The sequence below is a fragment of the Sturnus vulgaris genome, chromosome 17, assembly GCF_052056855.1.
Source record: "Sturnus vulgaris isolate bStuVul1 chromosome 17, bStuVul1.hap1, whole genome shotgun sequence".
Lineage (NCBI taxonomy): Eukaryota > Metazoa > Chordata > Aves > Passeriformes > Sturnidae > Sturnus > Sturnus vulgaris.
In genome coordinates, this window is record NC_142259.1 from 492,999 (window position 1) to 515,628 (window position 22,630).

General features: G+C 42.5%; 1 protein-coding gene across 2 annotated transcripts in view; it reads right to left on the reverse strand.

Moving 5' to 3' along the window:
• Nucleotides 1–22,347, reverse strand: part of UQCC1 (ubiquinol-cytochrome c reductase complex assembly factor 1) — a 47,294-nt gene extending 24,947 nt beyond the window's left edge. Inside the window, exons 1-6 of one of the 2 annotated variants that reach the window (XM_014886230.2) lie at nt 22,288–22,347; nt 18,020–18,124; nt 16,602–16,706; nt 11,310–11,417; nt 8,680–8,752; nt 2,904–2,961 (exon numbers count right to left, since the gene is read on the reverse strand). In XM_014886230.2, the coding sequence (XP_014741716.1) occupies nt 2,904–2,961; nt 8,680–8,752; nt 11,310–11,417; nt 16,602–16,706; nt 18,020–18,124; nt 22,288–22,311 (473 nt within the window). In that variant the 5' untranslated portion in view covers nt 22,312–22,347. The remainder of the gene's footprint in view (nt 1–2,903; nt 2,962–8,679; nt 8,753–11,309; nt 11,418–16,601; nt 16,707–18,019; nt 18,125–22,287) is intronic. The other variant, XM_014886231.2, reaches the window with a different exon arrangement.
• Between the last annotated feature and the right edge of the window lie 283 nt (nt 22,348–22,630).

The following is a 22,630-nucleotide window of genomic DNA, read 5'->3' on the forward strand; positions in this document are numbered from 1 at the left end:
GCAATTAAGACGCAAAACAGAGAGTTTATTCTCTTTTTTCTGAAGCACCACATTTCAAAATGGTACTGTGTCGTCAGGCTTCTCTATGCAAATCAGAGAAATCTTTTCCTGCAGAAACTGTTTTCTACGTATACTCGGTGGTTGTCATTCTCCTCCAGACTTCCTCAGGCTGATCAAAACTCTCCTAAGTGCAGATTTCCTTAAGAAAAACAATGCTTAGAAGAACTTTTGAAGCAGGTCTCTGAGTCAGGACAGGAATTGTAGCACCACTCTATTTGATCCTAAATACTTTAGAGATGTCACCGTGTTTGGATGGTGAAAATATGAAGGGAGCTCTCAGTATCTGCATGACAAATAATGAACCAAGACACTCCTGAGCAGTCACCCAAGTAATTTCTTTGGCAGTTTAGTAAGAGCTCTGCATTCAGCCAATACTTCATTTAGATGCATGGGAAAATGCAAACCCAGCAGTAGAAATAAAGAGCTTTTTTAAAGGTCTGGACGTCTAAATATAAACCGAGTGTCCTCCTGACATCAGAGGTGTGAAGTAACAGAAACGGCCTATAAAACATGACATTCAGGAAAGAATAATCATAGGTTGGTTTTCTAAGTAAACCATATCGATGGGTTGACTTTTTAAAGCATGATTTTACCACGGCATTGGAAGGCACTGGAGTGTTTCTAAAGGAATATTATCTTGAATGAAGTTTGCAAAAGCAGAGGCTAAACATGAGAGCCCAAATCCCTCTCTTTTTAAGTGGCATCAGTAGGAACATTCTACTCACAGACAACAAGAAGAAGGAGCCAGAGATTCAAAGAGAACCCTCCAGAATGTGTAACACAGCAACCTGCCGTGACAAGCACCTTAAGTCTGTGAAAGCTGGGATGCAAAAAAAACATGGAAAAGTTGACTATAACATGCTGGGCAATGGCAACAGTAAGAAAAAGACACGAAGCTTAAAAAAGTAGGGAAAATTCTCATCTTCTCTGGCTCCAGAAGACACTATCAGCTGAAATTAAGCTGCTGACCAAGAAGGAAGAAGTACATAAGAAAGTGATGCAGACTGCTCTGCTAGAGAACAGGAGCAGATGGTGATCAGAATTTCCCACAGGTCATTGGTCACCAGATCAGGAAGATTTATAGCCCCTGAGGCAAATGGTCCAGCAGAAAAGACAGAGAACCGGAGCCTTCAGACGGGGGTAGGATGTCCTTGACCTTGTCAAAGCCAGCTGAAGCACTTCTGCTCCCACTTTACTGAGGACAAACTACCTAAAGGAAGAGAATCCCAGGGAACATAGCAATAAACGTGCCTAGGAAAGCAAAGTATGTCATGGCAGGATACTGGCCACTGATCTCATCACAAGCAAAGCCCACAGCATTTCCCAACAACCCAGGTAGTGAGCAGGCGTGTCACAGGCTTCTCTGTGTCCTGGAATATCAAACCAGAGCTCTCATTTATGGTCCAGAATGAGAGTGCTCCTTAGCTGAAGCTGCCAGGAACACAGAAGAGCCAGGCTCACAAACCTTAGAAAAATTAACCTCTAGTGCTAACCTCCACACTTGAATTTTCACTGTGTCACAACAAGGCAGAGGGATTTGGTTCTTTCCTGCTTGTGCAGGATATTGCTGTCAACCTGTCCACCGTATCTCACATGCAAGAGTAATTCAATTCCTCTCAGCAAATCTCTCCATAACATCACCAGCTTGAAGTACAGCAACTCTCGGCCACCTTCAAAAGAAGCCAATGTAGATTTGATCTTAGAAACTTGTGTCTATCCTACACCAGTTTCCTCTCTGTCATAGTTCTCTTGTTTATTTTTATAATTAATCTTGAATTTGATGCTGTGTATTAATCACAGGATACATTGTCCTGTCAATGAAAAATCAAGATGAAAATATTGTGTTCTCTGTGGATTTATCTTTGAGATGAAACTCTCTTTGGTTTCCCCAGATACTTACAAACAGTCTGGCTTTTAAAATTTATTGCACTAGTTTTCAAAATACCTATATGAATTATTAGCTCATCAATTCATTTTTAAAACATTTTTCCCATAGGGAACAGTAGGAAATAAATAAACTGCAGATTTCAAAGGTCTTCCTTACTTGGTTCCACTGATTTCATTAACTGATTATAATTTCAACGGTTTTGCTCATTTATTCACTCTTTAGTGTAATGAGCTGCCCCATCTTTCAGTATATTGAAGAGTCAGGAAATTAAAAGGAGGGAAGGGAAAAAGGAGGAGGCAAGGAAACAAGAGGCCTGAAAGGCAGCTATTTCTGTACAAACTTCCTTTCAGCCTTTGAACAGCTGAACCCAAGTCTGTGGACTTCAGTTCCCTGAAAGATCTGGCACTTAAAAAACTACTGTACTCCCTTGCACATCTTCTGACCTTTATAAGTATAATTCTAGAGGAAAACCTGATTTTTTTGGCTACTATTTACACAAATGAAAAAGGGAAAAAACTTCATGTTTAAGGTGTTAAATATTTTTACATGCAGCCAAGCTGGCATCCACCACCCTGCACGTACGTTTCAGAAGTGAAAGAATAAATGCCAGTGCTATAATTTGTTAAACGCTTCTCATCACCACAAATCCTCCCAATTCAAATGACTTTTACATAAATTTAAACCTTTTCTAAAACACCCAAGTAGGACTTTTCCACATAGCCTGAGCAAGGCTTTTAGAAAACTCATGGCAAAGATCATTCCACTAGTGAGGAATTTTGAGATGTAAGAGATGGGACATTTTGTTCTTCAGCAGAAAACTGCTGAAATTCAATCAGTAAAATTAATATAACCTTTTTCTCAACCATGGATAGAAGGCTCTACTTTTTCTCACATTAAGTTGTATATAACTCCACTTCCTGAAAGTAATTATATTACTATTTTCTTTTTCACTTACCAGACATGAAGCTGGGCTACTAGAAACCATGAATTCAAAGTATCAGGCATTTGGCACCCTTGATGGAAGAGGAAAAAAAAACCACAAAACCAAAACAAAACGTTAAAATTAATTTAAACACATTTTGTGCTTAACAGAAATTCACTGCATCAAAATCTAAAAGCATTTTAGTAATTTATTTTCAGCAGTAACAGTACATACATACTGGAAACATACATCATTCACTGTCACATTTGTGCTTATACCCTAGAACATGCAGCCACAGGATGCTGTGGATTCTGAAAGATTTCAGATTTCTAAGATTTCTAAGTGTTTAGAGCTCACTTGGATAACTTTTACAGGGGAGAAAAATTCCACAATGGCGAATGAGACAAACATGTGGCTTCTAGCTTGGAGAGTCCCAAAGCAGCAGTGAGTAACACAGAGGAATCAATGGAAGCTTTGCTCCATTCTTACAGTCTTCCGTCCCATAAGCTGCTGTCTCCTGCCAGGGACAGAATTCTGTGCTACCTGGATCTCTGCTCCCACTCCACTGTTTGGATTCACTCCATGGTTCCATAGCCCACAGCACTCTCAGTGTTCCAGCCAGGCTACATTAGGATTAAACCCATCAACCAACCACAGAAACAATCTCTTTCCAGATTCAGCTCTACTCCCACAGCCACTGTTTTCCCAGAGATGGCTTGTCTATATGTGTGTTCACATGATGGATTTCCATGTGCTGTTAGAATGTGAGGCTGGAGATTTAGGCCACATGGCACAGAAACCATATTCTTCTTCCTCATGCTTGAAAAAAATGAACCTGTGGGTTCTATGCATGCCAAATCCTTCAGTTCCTGTCAGTCTCAAATCTTCCTCCCAGGCACACTTCTGCATCTGTTTCCTGGAATTTTTAATAAGGCAAGGCCCTAACGAGCAGGATCTGAGGCAGTCACCTTGGCCTACCCACCACTTGGCACTCTCTTCTGAGCTGTTCAAACCTAATTGGAACAAGGCCAGAGAGCCTTCAGAAAGTGACTCTACAGTCAGATGTGCCCCAGAGAAGTCAACCTCATCTTTTCTGTACTGAATAGATTCCTTCCTGGCTCCTATACTTCTTGGCTGTCAAGTATTACAAAGGAGATTCACTCAGATCATGAAGCAATACTTTCACAGCCTCCTTCTTTTTATATGCTAGCTCTGGTCAGAAGAATCAAACAGATCACCAGTATTCATCCCTCCCAAGAGAGATGACTCCATCAGTCCTAGGAGGTGCCAAGCTTCAGCACCACTGCCCATACATCACCTCTAAGACAGTACAAAGACACTAACAGTCCATGTTTGGAGACTAAACTCAAGTGTCCCTCAAACGTCTACCCTTTTGGCTCTCTCATTCCTTTCAGAAATAATTCCTGTGCCTAGAAATGACTACTTTGACCTAAAGCCAAGCCAATGCATCTCTCACCAGGGCAGGAGCACACAATGCCTGCATTAACCAAACCATCAGTAAATTAAGGTTCTACAGGCAATAGTCAAACACTCAGTTCAGACAGAGGCTTCTCCAGCAAGAGTTCCCATGGATCAGTCCCCCACCACAGAAATCACTCTGCAGTGGAAAGCAAAGCTCACACCTCTACTCCTGGAAATACGGAAAGTTTTAAAAGACTTATTCAGTACCCAGGAGGCAATAACTTTTTTCTCTAACTTTCCAAGAGTTGCAATTCTATTTTTAGAAATAATTTTTAACTTCTATATTTGGACTGTCTGCATGGTAAATTTAAAGGAAGGGTGGCTCCCTTAAACCAAGAAGCTTGCTCTCACTCAGCTATCAGCTTTGTAAAAAGAATGGAATTCTAAAATTTGGGGGGTTGGAACACCTTATCCTGGTAAATTATGTGGGAGAATAATTTTCTGTTTCATTATAGGATTGACCATTCTCCTCAGAGTAAAACTAGATAATGAAAAAATGTCTGATGATAAAGCTACCTATGGAATTACTGTGGTATTATTAGCTGGGAAATAAAGCTGTTCTGTGCACAGAATCCATCCTGGCCATATGTGTGGAGCCATAAGAGACAGGCATGTGCAGAATTATGAGGACGTGTTTTCCCATAGTCATATTCTGCACTTTAAATTCATGAAGTAAGGGAGGCAAAACTTGACTGTGGACCTTTTCATGATGGGTCATCTTTACCATTACCACAATTTTAGGAAGGACACAATGGAATAATACCCACATATCCTGCAAAAGAACAGGTGTACTGTGCCAGCGCTTCCCTGACTGTGGCAGGCAGCAGCAGGAGCCTGGAAGGCACTGGGTGGAGTAGAGACACGAAAATCGGGAGTCCTGTAAGTTCCAGCCTTTTTGAGCTGCACTGAGCCCCACTAGGAGCCATCCAAAAGCTGATTTGGTAGAACAAGCTCTCTACTGCTGCAGCTGCCTGACTCTAGAGAATTAACAGTATTAATAGTTCAAGTTGAATTCAAAGTAACCCTACAGTCCATATTCATCAGTCAAACATCAGTTCAGCTCTGATTATTACCTGCCTGATCCTAGAAGTTCTTTTGATCTTTCAAGTCTCTGAGGTCAGGCATGAAACTGTCTCCTTACAGGCTGCCTCCTCTGTTGCATTGGAACTACCCAAGCTCTGTGCCAAACCTGGCACCATCAACTTTGCTATTCCCTCTGCTGCTTCTCTCTTCTCCTTTAAACAAGAAACAGCTGACATCCTAAAATACTCCACTTTCCACATAAGCAGCACAGTGCAGACATTTGGGATTTGGGCTCTAAAGCAGAGTTCCCAAAGTTTTGTCCATGAGTGATCCAGTATCAAGAGACAAAGGGATGGAAAGCATAATAAAATTACCTGCAGTTTCATACTCAAGAGTCTCAATTAAAACACCTTCTTTATATCCTACAGCAGCCTCATGACTTGCATACCCATAGTCTGTATTTTGGGAACTGCTGTTCTAAAGGCACATACAGAGACAGGCAGTTTGCAGGGCTCTCATGCTGTGCCACAAAAAGTCTCGGAAATTCCACTGGGCATCAACAGAAATGCAGTGAGATAGAAGAGAGCCCATAAGACATGAAATGCTATCACTGTCCTAGTACTCACACCACAATATCCACTCTTTACACTATCACTTCTGTAAGAGAGCTTCCCTACGAACTCCACACACCAACCCAAGTTCCATAAGGTCACAGTGCCATTTTTCCTTATGCCACAGCACAACCACACCACAAAAGCACATCCAAAAACATTGAGGAGGGCTCTGTGAAGAACTGACTCTTCTCACTCAGGTTAATGAGCCTATGAGTGGTTTCACAGATGATTGGCTGCAGGTTTCCCAGGTCAGCTCCACAGGTTAACAGGGCTCACACAGCCAGGAAGGAGCTAATAAGCTCTCCAGAGAGTAAAGCTGACTGAGCAGTTCACCTAGGTATCAACACCCTCCAGCTAGAGCCAGGAGTGCTGGGGGCAGCATAGCACAAACACAGCACAGGTCAACACACAGCTGTGGCTCAGACAGCACCATTCTGCCCTGGGGTTCCCTGTGGGCACCAGGCGGGGCACAGCACCCACAGAGCACAGGCTCAGGCACTGCTCTGCTGTTGCAGCACCATAGCACAGTTTGCAGATAATTGCTTCTCTTCCTACCAGTTTCCCTTCAGGAGTGAGCAATGGGCTTAAGCAATGTCCATCTTCAGCTACAAAAGGAAAAACCCAGCTCGTGACTGACACAATTTGATGAAGATATGGTGAACTCGAGTGAAAGTTGGGTATCTTGCTCCATGCCATGTTCCCCTCTCAATTATTCACTCTAGCACGTGCTTTGTGCCACAGCTGCTCTCCACCAGACCCTTCCATATGCCACTTTAGCTCACCAATACAGCAAGCTAGGATGTCAGCTGCTCTCTTTCAGTGACCTTTAATCAAGGACATTACTGTGCAGTCCAGAACAGGGGCACAGAGAGATGGAGATGTGAGACTTTCCCCTTTAGCTGCTACTTCAACTGCCCATGGAACCACAGCCTAAAGCTTCTCCATGGTAAAATCACATTAAAAATTTCCCACCCACCCCACACTGCCTGTGTTTTAGGGGAACTACCTTTTAACATGGATAACAAGCATGTTAAATTTTTGAGCTAATCCCCCACAACAGCTGCATTTCTACGTAAAGAGAAGTAGAAGAAACTTCTTTTACCTGTTTTGATATGAAAACAATGATTTCTTTGGAACTGAAAGCACTGACCCCCCACACCATAGGTGTTCTTATACCACCAATGGGTGCCTCATGCACTATTATCAATCTCAACAACTGTCTCAAGTGCATGAAACATATCCTACTCTATAAAATGCATGTTTTCTTTTTCAGACAGTAAGATAACATCAAAAGCACAACTGAAACTATTTTACTCCATATTGAACCTGAGGATCTGTGCCAGTATTTTTTCCACTGATACGTTTAGAAATTCCTTTAAGCTAGAGCAACATTTATAGATCTTTGTACAATTAAACAGGGATTGTGAAACACCAGTTAAAGACAGCAAAGCCCTTGTCTGAGAGGTCAATACCACGAATAGAGGACACCCTATCTGAGCAAGCCTGGGAGGGCACACAGCTGGGAGAGGATGTGTGCAGGGAAAACGAGGTTCTCAAGTTTTGATCACTAGTGATGAAGCCTACTGCTCACAGAGTTCTCTCACTCCTGCAACTGCCGAAACCACATCACAGGTCTGGAAAATCTTCTGAAAAACACTTGAAAATTTTGCATTAGCACCACCATGTAACAAACCATCCTCAATAAGCTCTGCGCTGGATGAAGGTGTCCCTTCAGCTGATCTCTCATGAGGCAGCAGTCCCAACCTGTGCTGTAAGAAAATATCTGGTAGCTCAGGAATCAAGGTGCCAGGCCAGATCTAGCTAATGGGTTTTCTACCAGCTAAATCATACTGACATGGGAAATAATTCATGTAAGAAAAAAATATTATTGTAGCTTACATAGGTCTCAAAAGTACCTCTTCCCCCTTCACCAGCCAGATTTGAAACTATTCAAAGCTACAACAGATTTTTTAGCTAATAGATGAAAAACGCTGTGTATAACATAAAAAAAACCCATCCCAATCCAAGCCATTAATACACCTACATACTTATTGGAGGGACTTGTATCTCTGTTCTAGTCATACTCTCTACCCAGTCAAGAGATGTGTCCTGATTTAATGCTGTCAGGGCCAGAAAATAAAGGTAGAAAGTCTCTTCAGTGGTACCCAAACCTGCCCCAGCCATGATAGAGACAGACAAATGCTTCCTGTGATCTAACTGACCTTGTATCATAAAAAAGTTGTGCATTAGTGGATGGTGGTGATTCCCTTACCTACACTCCAGTCATACTGGGGATGGCACAGGGTAGGACACAGAGATCATCTGACCACCATAAAAAGGGAAAAGGTATTTGGATTCTTAGTTTATCCCACCCCAGTAATAAAAAATGGCAATATCCTTTGAAATCCAGGATATTCCAAGTTGTACCCATCCCACTCCTGTTCCTGTTCCCCACTGCAGCAGGGAAAATGCAACAATGCCATACTCCAGACTCTGCCCTTGTACCCCTGTTGCTCCAGAGCTTAAGGGAATGCTGCAGTACAGTCCCCTTCCAGCTGACTATGCTCTGGCAGGGTCTGGCAAGTCTTTTTGTTGTTGCATTTATCAGCACAAATATATCCAGTGCCATAATTCCATTGAATGTTCTCTTACCAGGGCAGCAGTTCAAATACCAAAAGTTCACCACTTACTGTTAAAGAATTCCTCGTAGTCAGTTTTTTCCACACAGCACGTGTACATGCGCAGCGCTGCCACCTTGATCTTCTAAACAAAAAGAGACAACACTTGAAGTATTCATCACCAGGGCTGGTGAACACTTTGTTCCACACACTGCCACTTTCTGAAAACACTTCTTTTGAGAATCACCATCACTTGAGATTTTTCAGGAGCACATTAAACTATTAGATCTCCCAATAATGGCATGAGTATAATCAATTCTGTCTCAAAGGAAAAAAAAAAAAGAAAATGTCTTCCTGGATATCCTTCCAAATCTAGTGTGTTAAAATACTTGGTATAATTACAGAAAATATAAATTAAATGGCTTTCCTTACAGCATCTCTGAAGACCTCAATTCACAATTCCTGGTTTCCTCCAACAAATTTAAGTGATGTATACCACTAAGAGTGTTTTGTGTAATTTAAGTTTTTAATATTAAAGAAGTCACATACCAGATGTCCTAAAAATAGTTGCTTTTTCCCTAGAAACGTGACACTTGACAGACTATAAAAGTGAGAAAGGAATCCCAAATGACGAACAACATGAGGTACTCTTGGGTGCTTTGGCATTTCTCATTTTGTTCCTGGCCTGCTATTGTACCCAAAACACTTCCAGTGCATCATCTAGAACACAAACACACGTGCTGAAGCTTCAAAGAGCACAATAACTAATAGCAAAAATCTTAAAGAGAAATAGCACTGGGTTTGGATTGCTCTGGTTTGTTTTTTTGTTTTTTCTAGTGACATATACCAGTGATCATCTCAGTGCTCACCATACTGCAGGGATGAGCATCCTGCCTGCTAAACGACAGTTCAAATCAATGTAATTAATTGTGTCTCCTCCAACTGTTGCCCTGGAGTTTTAGCCTTCTGATGTTGATACATTCCTGTTACACTTTCTCATACTATTCTTGTAAATAAGGATTGTTCGCATTCCTCTCTGGAGGAAGAGAGGATGGATGGACATTGTAATGAGCTACTGGAGTCAGAGGTTTCTTCATCACTGTCCAATCCACGGTCATTGTTACAGATTTCCATAAATAGTCACGTCATGTAAGTAAAAGTCTCTTTTCCTGTTCACTCAACTTGGAGTCAGGTGTGCTTGTTTCTCTCTCTCTGTGTGCGTCACAACGATCCATATCCAACCAAAAGGAAAGTAAAGAAGTTGCAACTGATTGCTGAGGAAACACAGAAGCCCATTATTTTTCTTATTCAGTAATCTCAGGCTTCTGTCAAAAATCAAGCATATATCTAAACTTCTTGAAGTAAAATGATTTACATGGCTTACAGAAGTTCTGAAGGTTTCCCTTTTAACGGAAACACTGCCTGGCCTGTGAGCAGAGATCTCCCTGGTGAGAGCCACTGCCCCAGAGCAGGCATTACTAGACATTAAAAACATATTGTAAAAAACAGTCCCCACAATCCAGACCTTAAAAAATGCAGGTAACAAAGGAGAAACTGATGAAATTTAACCATGGAAGTTTCAGGGTGTAGAAGAAATGTGGGGGAAGGGAGAATAAAACAGAAAAAAGCGAGAGAAATATTAAGAAACTTCCCAAATATCTCTTAGGGAGCACGGGCAAGGCCAAAAATTAACTCGGGTCTCTTGGGCCCTAACCACAAAATAACTCTCTCCCAACCCAGGTCCTCAGCCAAAAGCAGGCAATAAAGAACAGCAATTAAGGAGAATTCTGAAATCAACACTTAGAGCTAACAAGAATCTTTATTACAACAATATGTACACAAGCACATGGGAAAGAAACTACACTTCTCAAGAGGTTTAGCATCACCTGATTAAAGCAACTGATTTTAACCAAAATAACTAAGCCTGTTACAAGTCATTAATCTTTGCTTTACACTTTCTGAGGAGCAGTATGCAATCAGCAGCATTTTCATATCAGTCTCTGAAGAGGTGCACTCTGCCTTGCAGCTATTCAAAGCACCTTAAAACTTCTATTATTTTTAATCTTTTTATTCAAATAACTGGTTTTAATTTTGACATAATTGGGCTCAGTCCTTCTTTCAAGCTGCCTTTTCCTCTCATTCTTTTGTACTCTTCCTTAGCTCTGAGAAAAGGAGTTACGAATTTCATCTTTTTCTTCCACACAAGGAACCAAAAGCATCTCTCACTGAGCTGCTCTCACTTAGTCAGTGTTAACAACCATTTTATGAAAGGGCTATTTAAAAAGAAAAGAAGAAAGAGAAGGACCTATTTGTGACTTTGCCCTAGTCAACTACCACTGAATAGTGATCTGAATAGCAGCCACACCATATCTCGCCACTGACTACTCAGCAGACCCTCCTGGTAAAGGCTCTTACACTGTTCTTTGGTTCACAAATGAAGTAAAAATCAGATATCTGAAGAAATTCAAGAAGGATTTAGACTCTACAAGTCAAATATGGTATTGTTGCATATGTCAATGATGGCAATACATAATGGAGGTTCAAGATCTGGATTATTAATCCCTTACATCAGAAAACAAGAATTTACTTTAAAACTTTTCCATTAAGTACTGTTCCTATCATAAGAAAAAAAAGTGGGGTATTTTCGGTCTGCTTTTTAGAACTATCAAACAACCAAAAGAATTATTAAATTACTGCTTTACCCATCTGCTGTACTTGAGTGGTCCTGTGAACCCCATTGCTTCTATTATCCTTGTAAAAGCACCCACTTTTTCTTCAGATGGCTGCAAGGAATCTTTTGCAGAAAGATGCTGTAAAATTGAAATAGCATATATTTCAGTCCCAGCAATTAAATCTGACACATTTTAGTTAGCAAACTTATAAATTTAACAGAGAATTTAAAGGATTTTTTGCTTGCTTCCTTTGTTCAACAAAACAAAACACTCTTTAGGTGTCCCCTGAAAATATTCCACTGGTTTTCATATGTCCAATTCCTCTGTTTATGAATACAGACATTACATAACCATTGTGATAACAACATCCATTGGAAGCTCACATTCAAATAGTTACAGAAAACTGCTTTCCAAAATACGGCTCCTATCCCTACACACCCATATTCATTCTAGGAGTCTTTACTTGAGCTTAAGTCTTTTGCAGATAAAATGAGCAAACAAATCACAGAAAGAGTAGATAAAACTAACCTTTCACATTCCCTCTCACAGGCATTCTACAGTAATTATACATTATACAAACCAATCAGCTCTGGTTTAAAACCAATGAAGATACATGAAACCACCATTCTTGCCAAAGAGCTCCCCCAGACTGTTATTCCCCTTACAGTTAATCCACAGACTACTTGCAGAAAACCCAGATCAGCAAAGTACTTAGTCAGCAATGATTTGCAGTGTCTGCTAACATGAAGATAAACGTTCTCTTCCAGACTTACCACACACTTTAAACACCCCTGGGTTTATGCCGTGGCTTAAGCCCAGTGGACAGGTGGGGACAGGGGAGAGAACTGGGAGGGCAAAAGTGAGAAAATTCAGGGGTTGAGATAAGGGCAGTTTAATTAATAAACAAAAGCCACAGACAGAAGCAAAGCCAAAGGAGAAATTAATTCCCTGCTTCCCCAGGGCAGGCAGGTGCTAAGGCATCCCCAGGACAGCAGAGCTCCATCAGAGTAATATCACACCAATGTCCCCCATTTCCTCTTTCTTCCCAAGCTTTATATGTGAGAATGATGTTGGATGGTCTGGACTGTCTTTGGAGTCAGTTGGGATCAGCTGTCCCCACTGTGTCCCCGCTGTGTCCTTGCAACTCCTTGTGCACCCCCAGCTACTCCACTGGTGGGGTGAGGAGCAGGAAAGGCCTCGACCTTGTGTCAGCCTTTCTTAGTAACTAAAACATGTCTGGGTTATCAGGGCTGTGTCCAGCACAAATACAAACCACAGCCCGTATCAGCTACTAAGAAGAAAATTCACTCTGCCCCAGCCCAAAGCAGCACAACTGGTAAGAAAACTTTATGGCATTCTGCCTCTAAGCACTCCAGCAGCAGCCATCAGCCAGCTGTAATAACCACTAGTACTCCAACAAATAATTTCCATGAATTAAGTATGCAGTATAGACTTTTTGCTATCAACAAATTACTTTTAAACTATCTATTGCACATGAATCTCCTTCATACACTTGAGAAAATACAGCTTTACAGAGAACCATTATAACCTGCAGAAGTAATGAGACCAGAATGCCAACTCCAGCAAGGATCAGAAGAAGACCCTTGGGGATTACACAAAAGCAGAGAAATACAGCACACACCACCTCAGCCTTCTGGGATGTACCCGTCCAGCTTTTGACAGACTTTCCTGCACAAGAAAATGTATCCATTCATTTTTTTGTCAGCTCCAACCAGAGGAGTTTGAAACTATTTAACCTCAGTAACACAAAGTTGTGGTATGTTGGGTTTCACAGTTTAATTACGTTAAAAAATCCCTTGAGCCTTTTTTAAATCCAACCTTGTAATTTGGACTAGATGACCTTTAAAAGTCCCTTCCAACCCAAACTTTTCTATGATCCTTGGATGCTCCAAATTTTCCTGTAAGAACCTGCAAACAATCATTTCCTATCCTACTTTTCAGTAACTTTTATTACTTTTATAGGCCAGGATACATACTCCTTAGTTTAGAAGTGTCCTTGAAAAGGCTATTCTCATACTGAAAGTTTTTCCCCTTTCTTGTCATTCTCTATAGACTTCCTAGCATTAATACAGTAGTTTTTTAAATGGCATGAATTGTAAGTAAATACATATTCAGATACAGATTAAAATAGAGATCCATACTCTGCACAAGTTGCTATACTTAATTAAAAAACAACTCTAAAGGTGACAAAAAACTATAGCTCTGAGACAGAATCTATCCCTGTGTATATCCACACACAAGTCTGAGCATTTGAGATAAAACACTCTGCACTTGTGCACTGCCAATGGATGGCTGCCAGTGGCTTGAATCCTGCCATGCCCAGCATTCAGGTAAATGGGTGAATCATGGTTTTAAAGAGTTAAGATTTTTGCTAAGGGTAGAAGTAGTTTCCATGACCAAGATGTAAGTTAGGCAGGTAAATGGGGAATGATTACTAGATGCTTAAGCTAGAGCTAATTGGTATAATTATCTGTTATTATGAACTTACTTATAGAAGAATGTAAAATAAGTAAACTGTTAATCATGAAGCACAGGGTCTTGGATAGTGCCAGAGGGTCACTGAGACCTGATGAAGACTTTCTTGACTTCATCCTTCAAGACCACTGACTCATTTCGAGACCACCGACCCAATTCAAGAAAAGAATTGCAGACGTGTGAAGGACTAATGGGCTCATTTTAATATTGGACGGGGATGGGAGGTGCTGGGGTTATGTATATGTATTGTATGTAAGATTTTGGGGAATAAATAGATGGCAAAGAACCTTGCTTGGAGTGGTCACACCTTTCAGAGATGACTCCCGTGCCACCCGCCAGTGAATACACATACCACTTTGTAACTTTAATTAGTTTCAGGGCCTTTGTCCGTGATTATACCGGTTTTCTAACAATTCATGGGGAGAAACACACCTACCACCATTCTAATATCTGTCAACCACCCAGACAGTGTAACACTGTCCAGGATCTCCTGTGATACTCAGTTCCTCCTCTAAATGCTGATCATCGAACTTGTTCACCACGTCCCTTCTTACCAAGGTCTGCACATCCCACCCTCTGCCACACGTGATGCACCCAGTGATTCCAGTGACACGTATGTGGGTATTTAAACCAATTTTTAGTACCTTCTCTTCAGGATTATGCAATGCAATACTCTCTGCTACACTACAAAGGGCTCCTAACCTTCCATCAAAAATTCATAAGCCCCTTCCAGCCAGGCAATGATAGGAGCTGCTCAAGGCAGAACTTGTGTCCAATAACCACTGCAACACTCACTAAATCAACATTCATCTCCTCCCCAGGAATTCAAATAACATAGAACTCCAGTGAACCCAGGCAGAACTTCTCTACATGCCTCTTATCTATAAATGCATATGAAGTCTCCCTCTGTACAGGATTTTCATAATGCAGAGAAAGTTCAAAACCAAAATTATCTCAATTCATCTGTTGTTAGCTCATCACTAAAACAATGGCTAACCAACAAGTAGGTTTTTCTACGAAATGCCAGGTTTCTTGCTCCATTCTTCTGCAAGGCAGCCTGGACTAGCTCAGGAGATGTTGAAGGGATTTAAGCAGAGAGTGCTTGGTTCAACCTATGGATAGAGCCCTGAAGCTCACCCTGCAAAGGCCAGGACTGCAGCCAAATGCAATTAAACAATCCTATAGGCATCTGAAACACTAGGAAACACTGGGGTGAGGAGGGGGGAAGCTGTGTGGTGCTTGGTTGCCAGCTGGGCTAAAACCCCAACACAAAGAGAGAGAGGGAGGGAGAGAAAACTTTAAAAATATATTTTATAACTCACTCAAAACGAGCCCATCAAGAGCTGTGCAAGGGACATAAGCCTACCTCAGGCTGCCTTTCCTGTTCAATACCTGAAATGCAGCGCTTAACAAAACAATTACTTCAATTTTGACACCAAACATAAAATGAAACATCTGGAGCTCACCATTAATTCCAAACCACTTTCCCACCAGGACTGCACAGTCAAGTTCACATTCCAAAGATGAGTAAGTACTTCTCTATTCAAAATAATGAAGTTGCAGTCCAAAAACTCACCTCAAACTTACAGTGTTGTAAACTGCTTCCCCTCTGGTCATAAATCCTGTCTGGCTTCTTACATCATGCCTGTTTTAACTGGGAAATTTCCTCATCCATCTTTCAACCCTTGTACCCCTCCCCTTGCCCTTTCCAATACACCAAAAGCAAACCTTGAGTCTTGCCATGAAGACCTTCATGGCACTCCTGGTTTGTTTGACCTACTATCTTGTTACCCACTGCTCTCCCAGATCTGCTCTGCAAGTGCTGCAAGTCTCAGGGAAGTGCATGCAGGAATGGAGATTAGGGGCATGCACCGTGTTTGGGAGTTTGGATTATAACTTTAGCTGTGGCCATGATAAATTGTGCAACCCCTTTGTCTATGCTTCAATCTCTGTCTGCAAAATGTTTAGTTTATCAGGCAGGGTTTCTTCCCCTGCACACTTAAGTTTTATTTCATTTTTTCTACCCATGTCAAAATAATAAATTTAAAATCCTTCTTAGTATGTGCCTCTAACTCCACACCAGCAAAATGCACTATTAGCTAGATAGCAAACAGGGTTTATTGTTTTCATTAATGTTTTACCCATGAGTCTCTAACCCTTTTTCCTTCTGTCCCCTCATTTCTCATACATGCGTTCCATTTTGCCATATTCTTCACACTGATTAACAAAAGCAGCATCAGGGGATTTTTTAGTTGAGAGATGCTAACATCCTTGGTTTAAGTGGCAAACTGATCTTACGGAGTTGATTCATGCCTCAGAAAACTTCTACTCCAAGACAAAAGACAATACATGTACAAGACACATACCACGAATTAATAAAACAGTACAGACGAACAGTAAATTATTACACCATAATTAGCTGTTATTAGTAGACTGCATGACAATTTTTAGTGTTCAGAAGATAGCAAAACTGTCACCACACATTACTAAAGAATCAGAAAACATCTTGTCATTTCTAATATGTGTGGAAGGAACATCTGCCCCCAACACTTTGACTTAATTTCTTTCCTCACTGGAAGGAAGCCCTCATGGAGCCTTCATGGAATGGAACCTTCACCCTGATAACCCAACTGTAACTGCACCTTCCTATGCCAGCCCTTCATTTTCTGGAAAGGAACAGAACTCCTTCTCAAATTACCAGACCCATTGTTCACATCTTTGAGAGAAGCTGAACGCTCTCCTATGTGTTCTGAGAAGCGTTTTGCCTCTCTGTAGAATCCCTAGCACATGTGCCTTCCAACAATAGAACTACCCAACTCTTCTCACCTTATTCCTATTGTAAAAGGATCTGTTTTGCTGTGTGATGGCTCCATTGGCTTGAATCAATCCACCGCAGAATTTAGAGAGTTGGAAGGGGCCAGCCTTCTGTCTCTAGAAGAAATAACAAAAGAAAAGAAAAAAAATTAAGAGACCACTGACTTAACTTGACATCAGTCACCCGTAGTTTGCTTCCAAGTCAATTAATTCTAGCTAATCCTGAAAAACTCTGTATCACAAAAAGCACAAATTTATTATAACAACTGCTGCAAACAAAATAGCTGTCAATATTTAATGCTCTACACCACATTTTCCAGTGTTCCATATATGTACTAATAGAATGGACTGGCAGAACACTGCACTCAAAAGCCACAGGCTCTCTGCTTTGACTCTCACACTACTTCTTTATGGGGTTTGTCTCTTTATAAAGAATAATTGTTTTTTCAGACTTACCAGACAAACAGCTATTTTTATCTACAACTTTATACTTGCTTTTGTGGCCAGGACTTGAGAAAACACAAATTGCAGTGTAAAAACTACCACTACAGCCCCTATGACTTCAGAGCACATGATTTCAATCACAGAGCTACTGCACAACAAAGAAAACTCTCAAGCAGGAGCAAGTGGGCTCCCCAGGAAAGAAGCTGCACATTGAACAGAACACTCCCACAGCCTCCCAGCACACCCAACTTAGTAGTACTTTATTTATCAATTAATTCAGACAAAATAAATATGCTGTTCAGAGCAGTCATCTCTAGATGTGTACTGTATGTAGAGTAAGCCCAACTTCATTAAACTTCACAACTCATTTCCACCTCTAGTCCCAACATCATGTGCTACTGGTGTGAACGGATGCTTTAATTGTAGGGTTGGCATCTATTCCCATTTTCTACACATTTTTCACCCCTTTATCATTAACTGCTATTACATGATGCTGTAGTTGATTTACTCTGGACAGACACACTCTGGCACTATGCTGGCTGTCTCACAACTGTGAGTCAAACTGCAAAGCTTCCACTGGAACACTACATGTGCTGTGCAAGGTAAACATCCATCAGTACTAGGAAGTCCAAGGCCACTGTACAGCAGAGATATTCTATAAAATAAAGTGTTCTCTAAAATAAAATGCTGGAAACAGCATGCAAACATGACTGGCTTGTAATAGCTTGTTGGAAAAGTAACACCTCCATTTGGACTTCTGCATTTAATCTTCTCACAATAGATCATTTGGATCTATTAAAAGACACACCTGGGCATGCAACAAGAGTGGGACCTCACTCTTGCAGCGGCAGAGAGCTCTAGAGTTACCTTGGTACTCCCACAATACACAGTGATGACATCACTTTTGGAAGCTACTTTATTAGTTTTTCTTGGTAATTTAAGATCGTTCCATTTTTCACACACTTCAACATGCTCTGATGTCTCACCTGGAAAATACTGCAGAGCATCTGCTGACAGCGGCCCGGGACTGCAGCAGTCTGTAGCAATCCACTGCACCCTGCTACCCACTGGGTTACTCCAGTCTGGCAGCTCTGCAACGAGAAGATGAGCAATGAAGAAAAAGACACAAATATGCAGAAGTAGTTTAACTGTCCCTCTGCTTCCACAGGATTTATTCATTCATACAATAAGAACAAAATGGAGCTGTGTCAGGGGGGCGGGGAGAAGGATTTAGGTTGGATCTCAGGGAAAGGTTCTTCCCCCAGAGGGTGCTGGACACTGCCCAGCCCCCCCAGGGAATGGGCATGGACCTGAGGCTGCCAGAGCTTCAGGAGTGTTTGGACACCACTCTCAGGCACAGGGTGGGATTGTTGGGGTGACTGTTAAGGGGCGGGCATTGGACTCAATGATCCTCGTGGGTCCCTTCCATCTCAGGATATTCCACGATTCTAACAATCCTCAGATTCAATTCCCAACTTGTGCTTGACAAGAGCATAAATTTTGATATGAAAATATTTTGCCTTCTAGTACAAGTATCCAACCCAAGTCTGATGGCAGAAACAGATGAATGGAAGGAAATGGTGGGCTGTCTACATCATAAAACCACACCACAACTTCTCTGTCTATACAATAAATTCAAATGCTTAAGAAGCGTTCTTCAATTGACTGAGTAAGCTCTAAAAAGCCTTCCTCCAACTCAGCTTTTATGCCTCTTTCTCTTACTTTACTCAGGCACAGCTAAGAATTTTCGTATTCCAAAAACACATATTGTCCCAATAAATTTCAGTGAAGATAATTACTTTCTGTCATGAAAATATCAGCAATACAAAGAAGAGGTGGGGCTTTTTTTGCCTGCACTTTCTTTGCACCTTTCACTTTCTGCAATATTCAGGTTAGTACAATATTTTCCTCCTTCAAACATGCACTACATTTATACTGGAAATAATGTATATCTTACTAGGATGGAGATGCCATTTCTAATAAAAATAGCTTCATTTCTGGTTGGCCACAAAGATGACTAAGAGACTGAAGCACCCAACGTATGAGGAGAGGATTAGTTTCCAGAAAAAAAAGACTTCAGGGAAATCTTATCAATTTGTATTAATACCTGGTGGGGTGGGCAGTCAGACTGTCCCTGGTGGTGCCCAGTGAAAGGACAACGAGGAGAGCAGCAGATCTGCTCAGAGATAAGAGGAACCAACACAAACCAACCTGAGCTCGTGTTCCCCTTCTGTGACCTGCACAGTCACTGCAGTCCCTCAACTGCAGTCCCTTGCAGGCTGTCCCTCGACTCCTCCCAGAGCTGCACTTTGAATCTATTAAGGGAATTTATTTGAGGTATTAAAAACTGCAAAGGGAGAGATGCTGCCCCACGACAAATGTGGTTAGTATTCACTGCTACTACACCTTCCTACTTCTGCTGTAGCAAGACTACTCAGGCTTCTGATCTTTGGATGTAACATCACCATCAGCAAGTGAAATTATGAAAATGATACATTTCTATCCAAAAAAACATTTCAGCTGAGTCCCACAAAGTACTTTTGAGATAATCTAGTGTTCTGACACAAACAGCTTAAGAAACACTTCAGTGAGAAAGAAGTAACTGGTTTTGTAAACAATTACTACAATATCCCAAGATTTGACAGAACTTTTTTGAGGCTTTTTCTCATTAACATGCCCAGGTTGGGATATGGCTTAGAGCTTGAACATACTGAGGTTTAGAACTGCTGAAATGCACAAATGCGACAAAACTGGACAGAGACATATGAAAACAAAAAATAAGCATAAACACACTTAAAAACTGAGATGTGATAAACAATCAGTAGTAATAAAGAAAACACACACCAGGAGAGAGCAGGGAGGAGCTAAGGAACTTTCTCTAAGCCAGTATCACTTTGCAGAACTCAGTCTTCCTTTCAAATTATAAGTGCTACTTTTGTTTCTCCCCTTGGCTGAAGAAAATGTATCAAGCCTAAACTGAATAGGATAACCCAAGAATAGTCTGCCGACAGCTGCCCTGTCAAAACAGCTATGAAAGAATATGACTAGTCTTCTAAATCCTCTTGGCAACCTTTAGGAAAGTCTTAGGTAGCAGACTAGCTATTTATCAAGGTACCTTGGGCAAAAGCCAGATTTACCATAATGCCAGTAGCAAGGAGCAGAGCTGAAATGTCAGGGCTGTATCACACCAGGAGCTCGAAGTCAGACAAAAAACAAATTTTCCTTATTTCCAGTAGAAGGAAGAGAGACAGAAAGTTTAAGACTCGTTTTCATACAATTAGCCAACCACTAAACTCTAATGAAGAAACAGGTGCTGAGAAATGCCAAGGATGAGCAGTTTTTGAGCTGAACCTGAGAATACTTCAGGTCACAAAAATGGCAGGTAACTACATCATCTCCTCTCTAAAGAGAAACCCTTCTGGTCAGGCTGAAAAATCCAATCAGCTTACTTTGTCACATCAATGACAGAGTGGCTGGAGCTGGCTGAGGAGCTGCCCAGGGACAGGTAAGCCCAGGAGGCAAATCCTTCCCCTTCAGAAGCAGTTTTCACTGCAAACCCTACCCTGGGGGTGCAGCTCCACAGACAGCTGAGCCCTTCTGGTGCCTCACTGCTTCCCTAATGCTCTCCCTGCTCCCTTCATGCCTGGCTCCCCCCTCCCTGTCTGCTGACCATTGCCTCTTTAATGCTTTCAAGCTGCAGAACTGTTGTCACTGTTCTGTCGCTCCAGCACTTGGATCATGGAGGCCAAGAAAAAGGCACGCAGCACAGCAGGGACAAAGCACAGAGAAAGGGCAGGAGTGGGAGGAGAAAGTAGGAACTCAAGGTCGCTGCCTTTCAGCTGCTCTCAGGTAGGTTTGTGCTTGGCTGCTTTCACCTTGAGACTGGAAAGGGCAGGGCTCCCCACGCTTGGGGAAACCACACCCTAAGCCGTTGGCCTGGAGCATGTGGGAGACTAATTTCATAAGTGTGTATTTTCCCTGTACCAAAGGCCTTTCCTGTTCCTGGGAAATCTGTCCCCACTTAGCAGCACTGACCACTCTGTGTGATGATAGAAGATCATACCCAGGTACAAAATTCCGTTTTCTAGACAATATGCTAAAAAGAGGAACTCTGCTGCAGATGCTTCAAAGGCTAATAGAAAGAAAAAACACACATGAATGGGAAAGAAAAAAGGAGTGGAGTCATTGGAAACCCAAACTTTCACAGGAACCCAAACACTTCCAGTCTGAATCACAAAACCACTAGGGCTGGAAAAGCCCTCTAAAATGATCAATTCCAACCATTAACCTAGCACTGCCAGGTTCATTACTAAATTATGTCACCAAGTGCCACATCCACATGGTGTTAGAACACTTCCAAAGATGGTAACTCCACCACTGCCCTGTGGTGGTGCCAGTGCCTGACCAGTAACACAGAAATTGGAATATTGACACTATCCTTGCTATCAAACAGCTCCAGAGTGAGAAGGGAAGGTCCCATAAGGGCAATGCCCACACCTTAGGGTACACATTGAGCCCAGCAGAGGATTCCCACTGGCATACACGTGTCTCCAGTCCCCACCAGGAATCCAAACCCTTACACAATAGAATTACAGGATTAGTTAGGTTGGAAAAGACCTCTGAGGTCATCGAGTTCAACCTATGACCCCAATGTCACTACATCAACTAAATTACGGTACTGAGTCCCTTAAACATCTTCCAGGGATGGTGACTCCACCGCCTGCCTGGGTAGCCCCTTCCAATGCCTGACCACCCTTTCAGTGAAGAAATTCCTCCTGACGTCCAAGCTGAACCTCCTCTGGCACAGTTTGAAGCTGTTTCCTCTCACCCTGTCCCTTGTTCCCAGGGAGCAGAGCCCGCCCCGCCCCCCGGCTGTCCCCTCCTGTCAGGGAGTTGTGCAGAGCCACAAGGTACCTCCTGAGCCTCCTTTTCTCCAGGTTGAGCCCCTTTCCCAGCTACCTCAGCCGCTCCTGGTACTCCAGCCCCTTCCTCAGCTCCGTTCCCATCCCTAAACACGCTCCAAACCCTCACTAACCCTTCTACAAACACAAACTCCGCGGGAAATCTCGCCCCGCTGCTTCGCCAGACATCGGGTGCGAGGCCACGGGGCGGGAAGCAGGAGAAGCCTCCGCTTCACGGGGCTGCGGGGGGAGGCTGCCACAGGGGCGGCGCGGGGACAGCTCCACACGTCGCTCGCCCCTCAGCACCAGCGCTGTCTGTCCTCCTTCCTTCCCTTCCTCCTCCCTTCACTCACCAGGGCCCGCGCCAGCGCCGCCATCAGTCCCCGGCGCCGCTTCCGCCGGCGCGGCCCTGCCCCTTCCGCGGGAAGCGCCAGGCGGAATGGCGCCGTGAGGCATGCGGGCCGCCCCGCGCTGCCCCACAGCATCGAAAGCCTTCCCCGGCATGCAGCAAACCGGTAATGGCACGCTCGAGAGAGTAGTTATGTAATTGTGTTTCCATGGGAAAAGCATCCTTCCCCACTGTTTAAAGCGCAGGTTATAGGCTGCCCATGGGAGGTAAATGTTAGGGAAGCTTCCCATTCTGACCATTCTGTAGCGCCCGGCAGTCACAGTGCCAAAGGTCAGAGAGTCTCACTG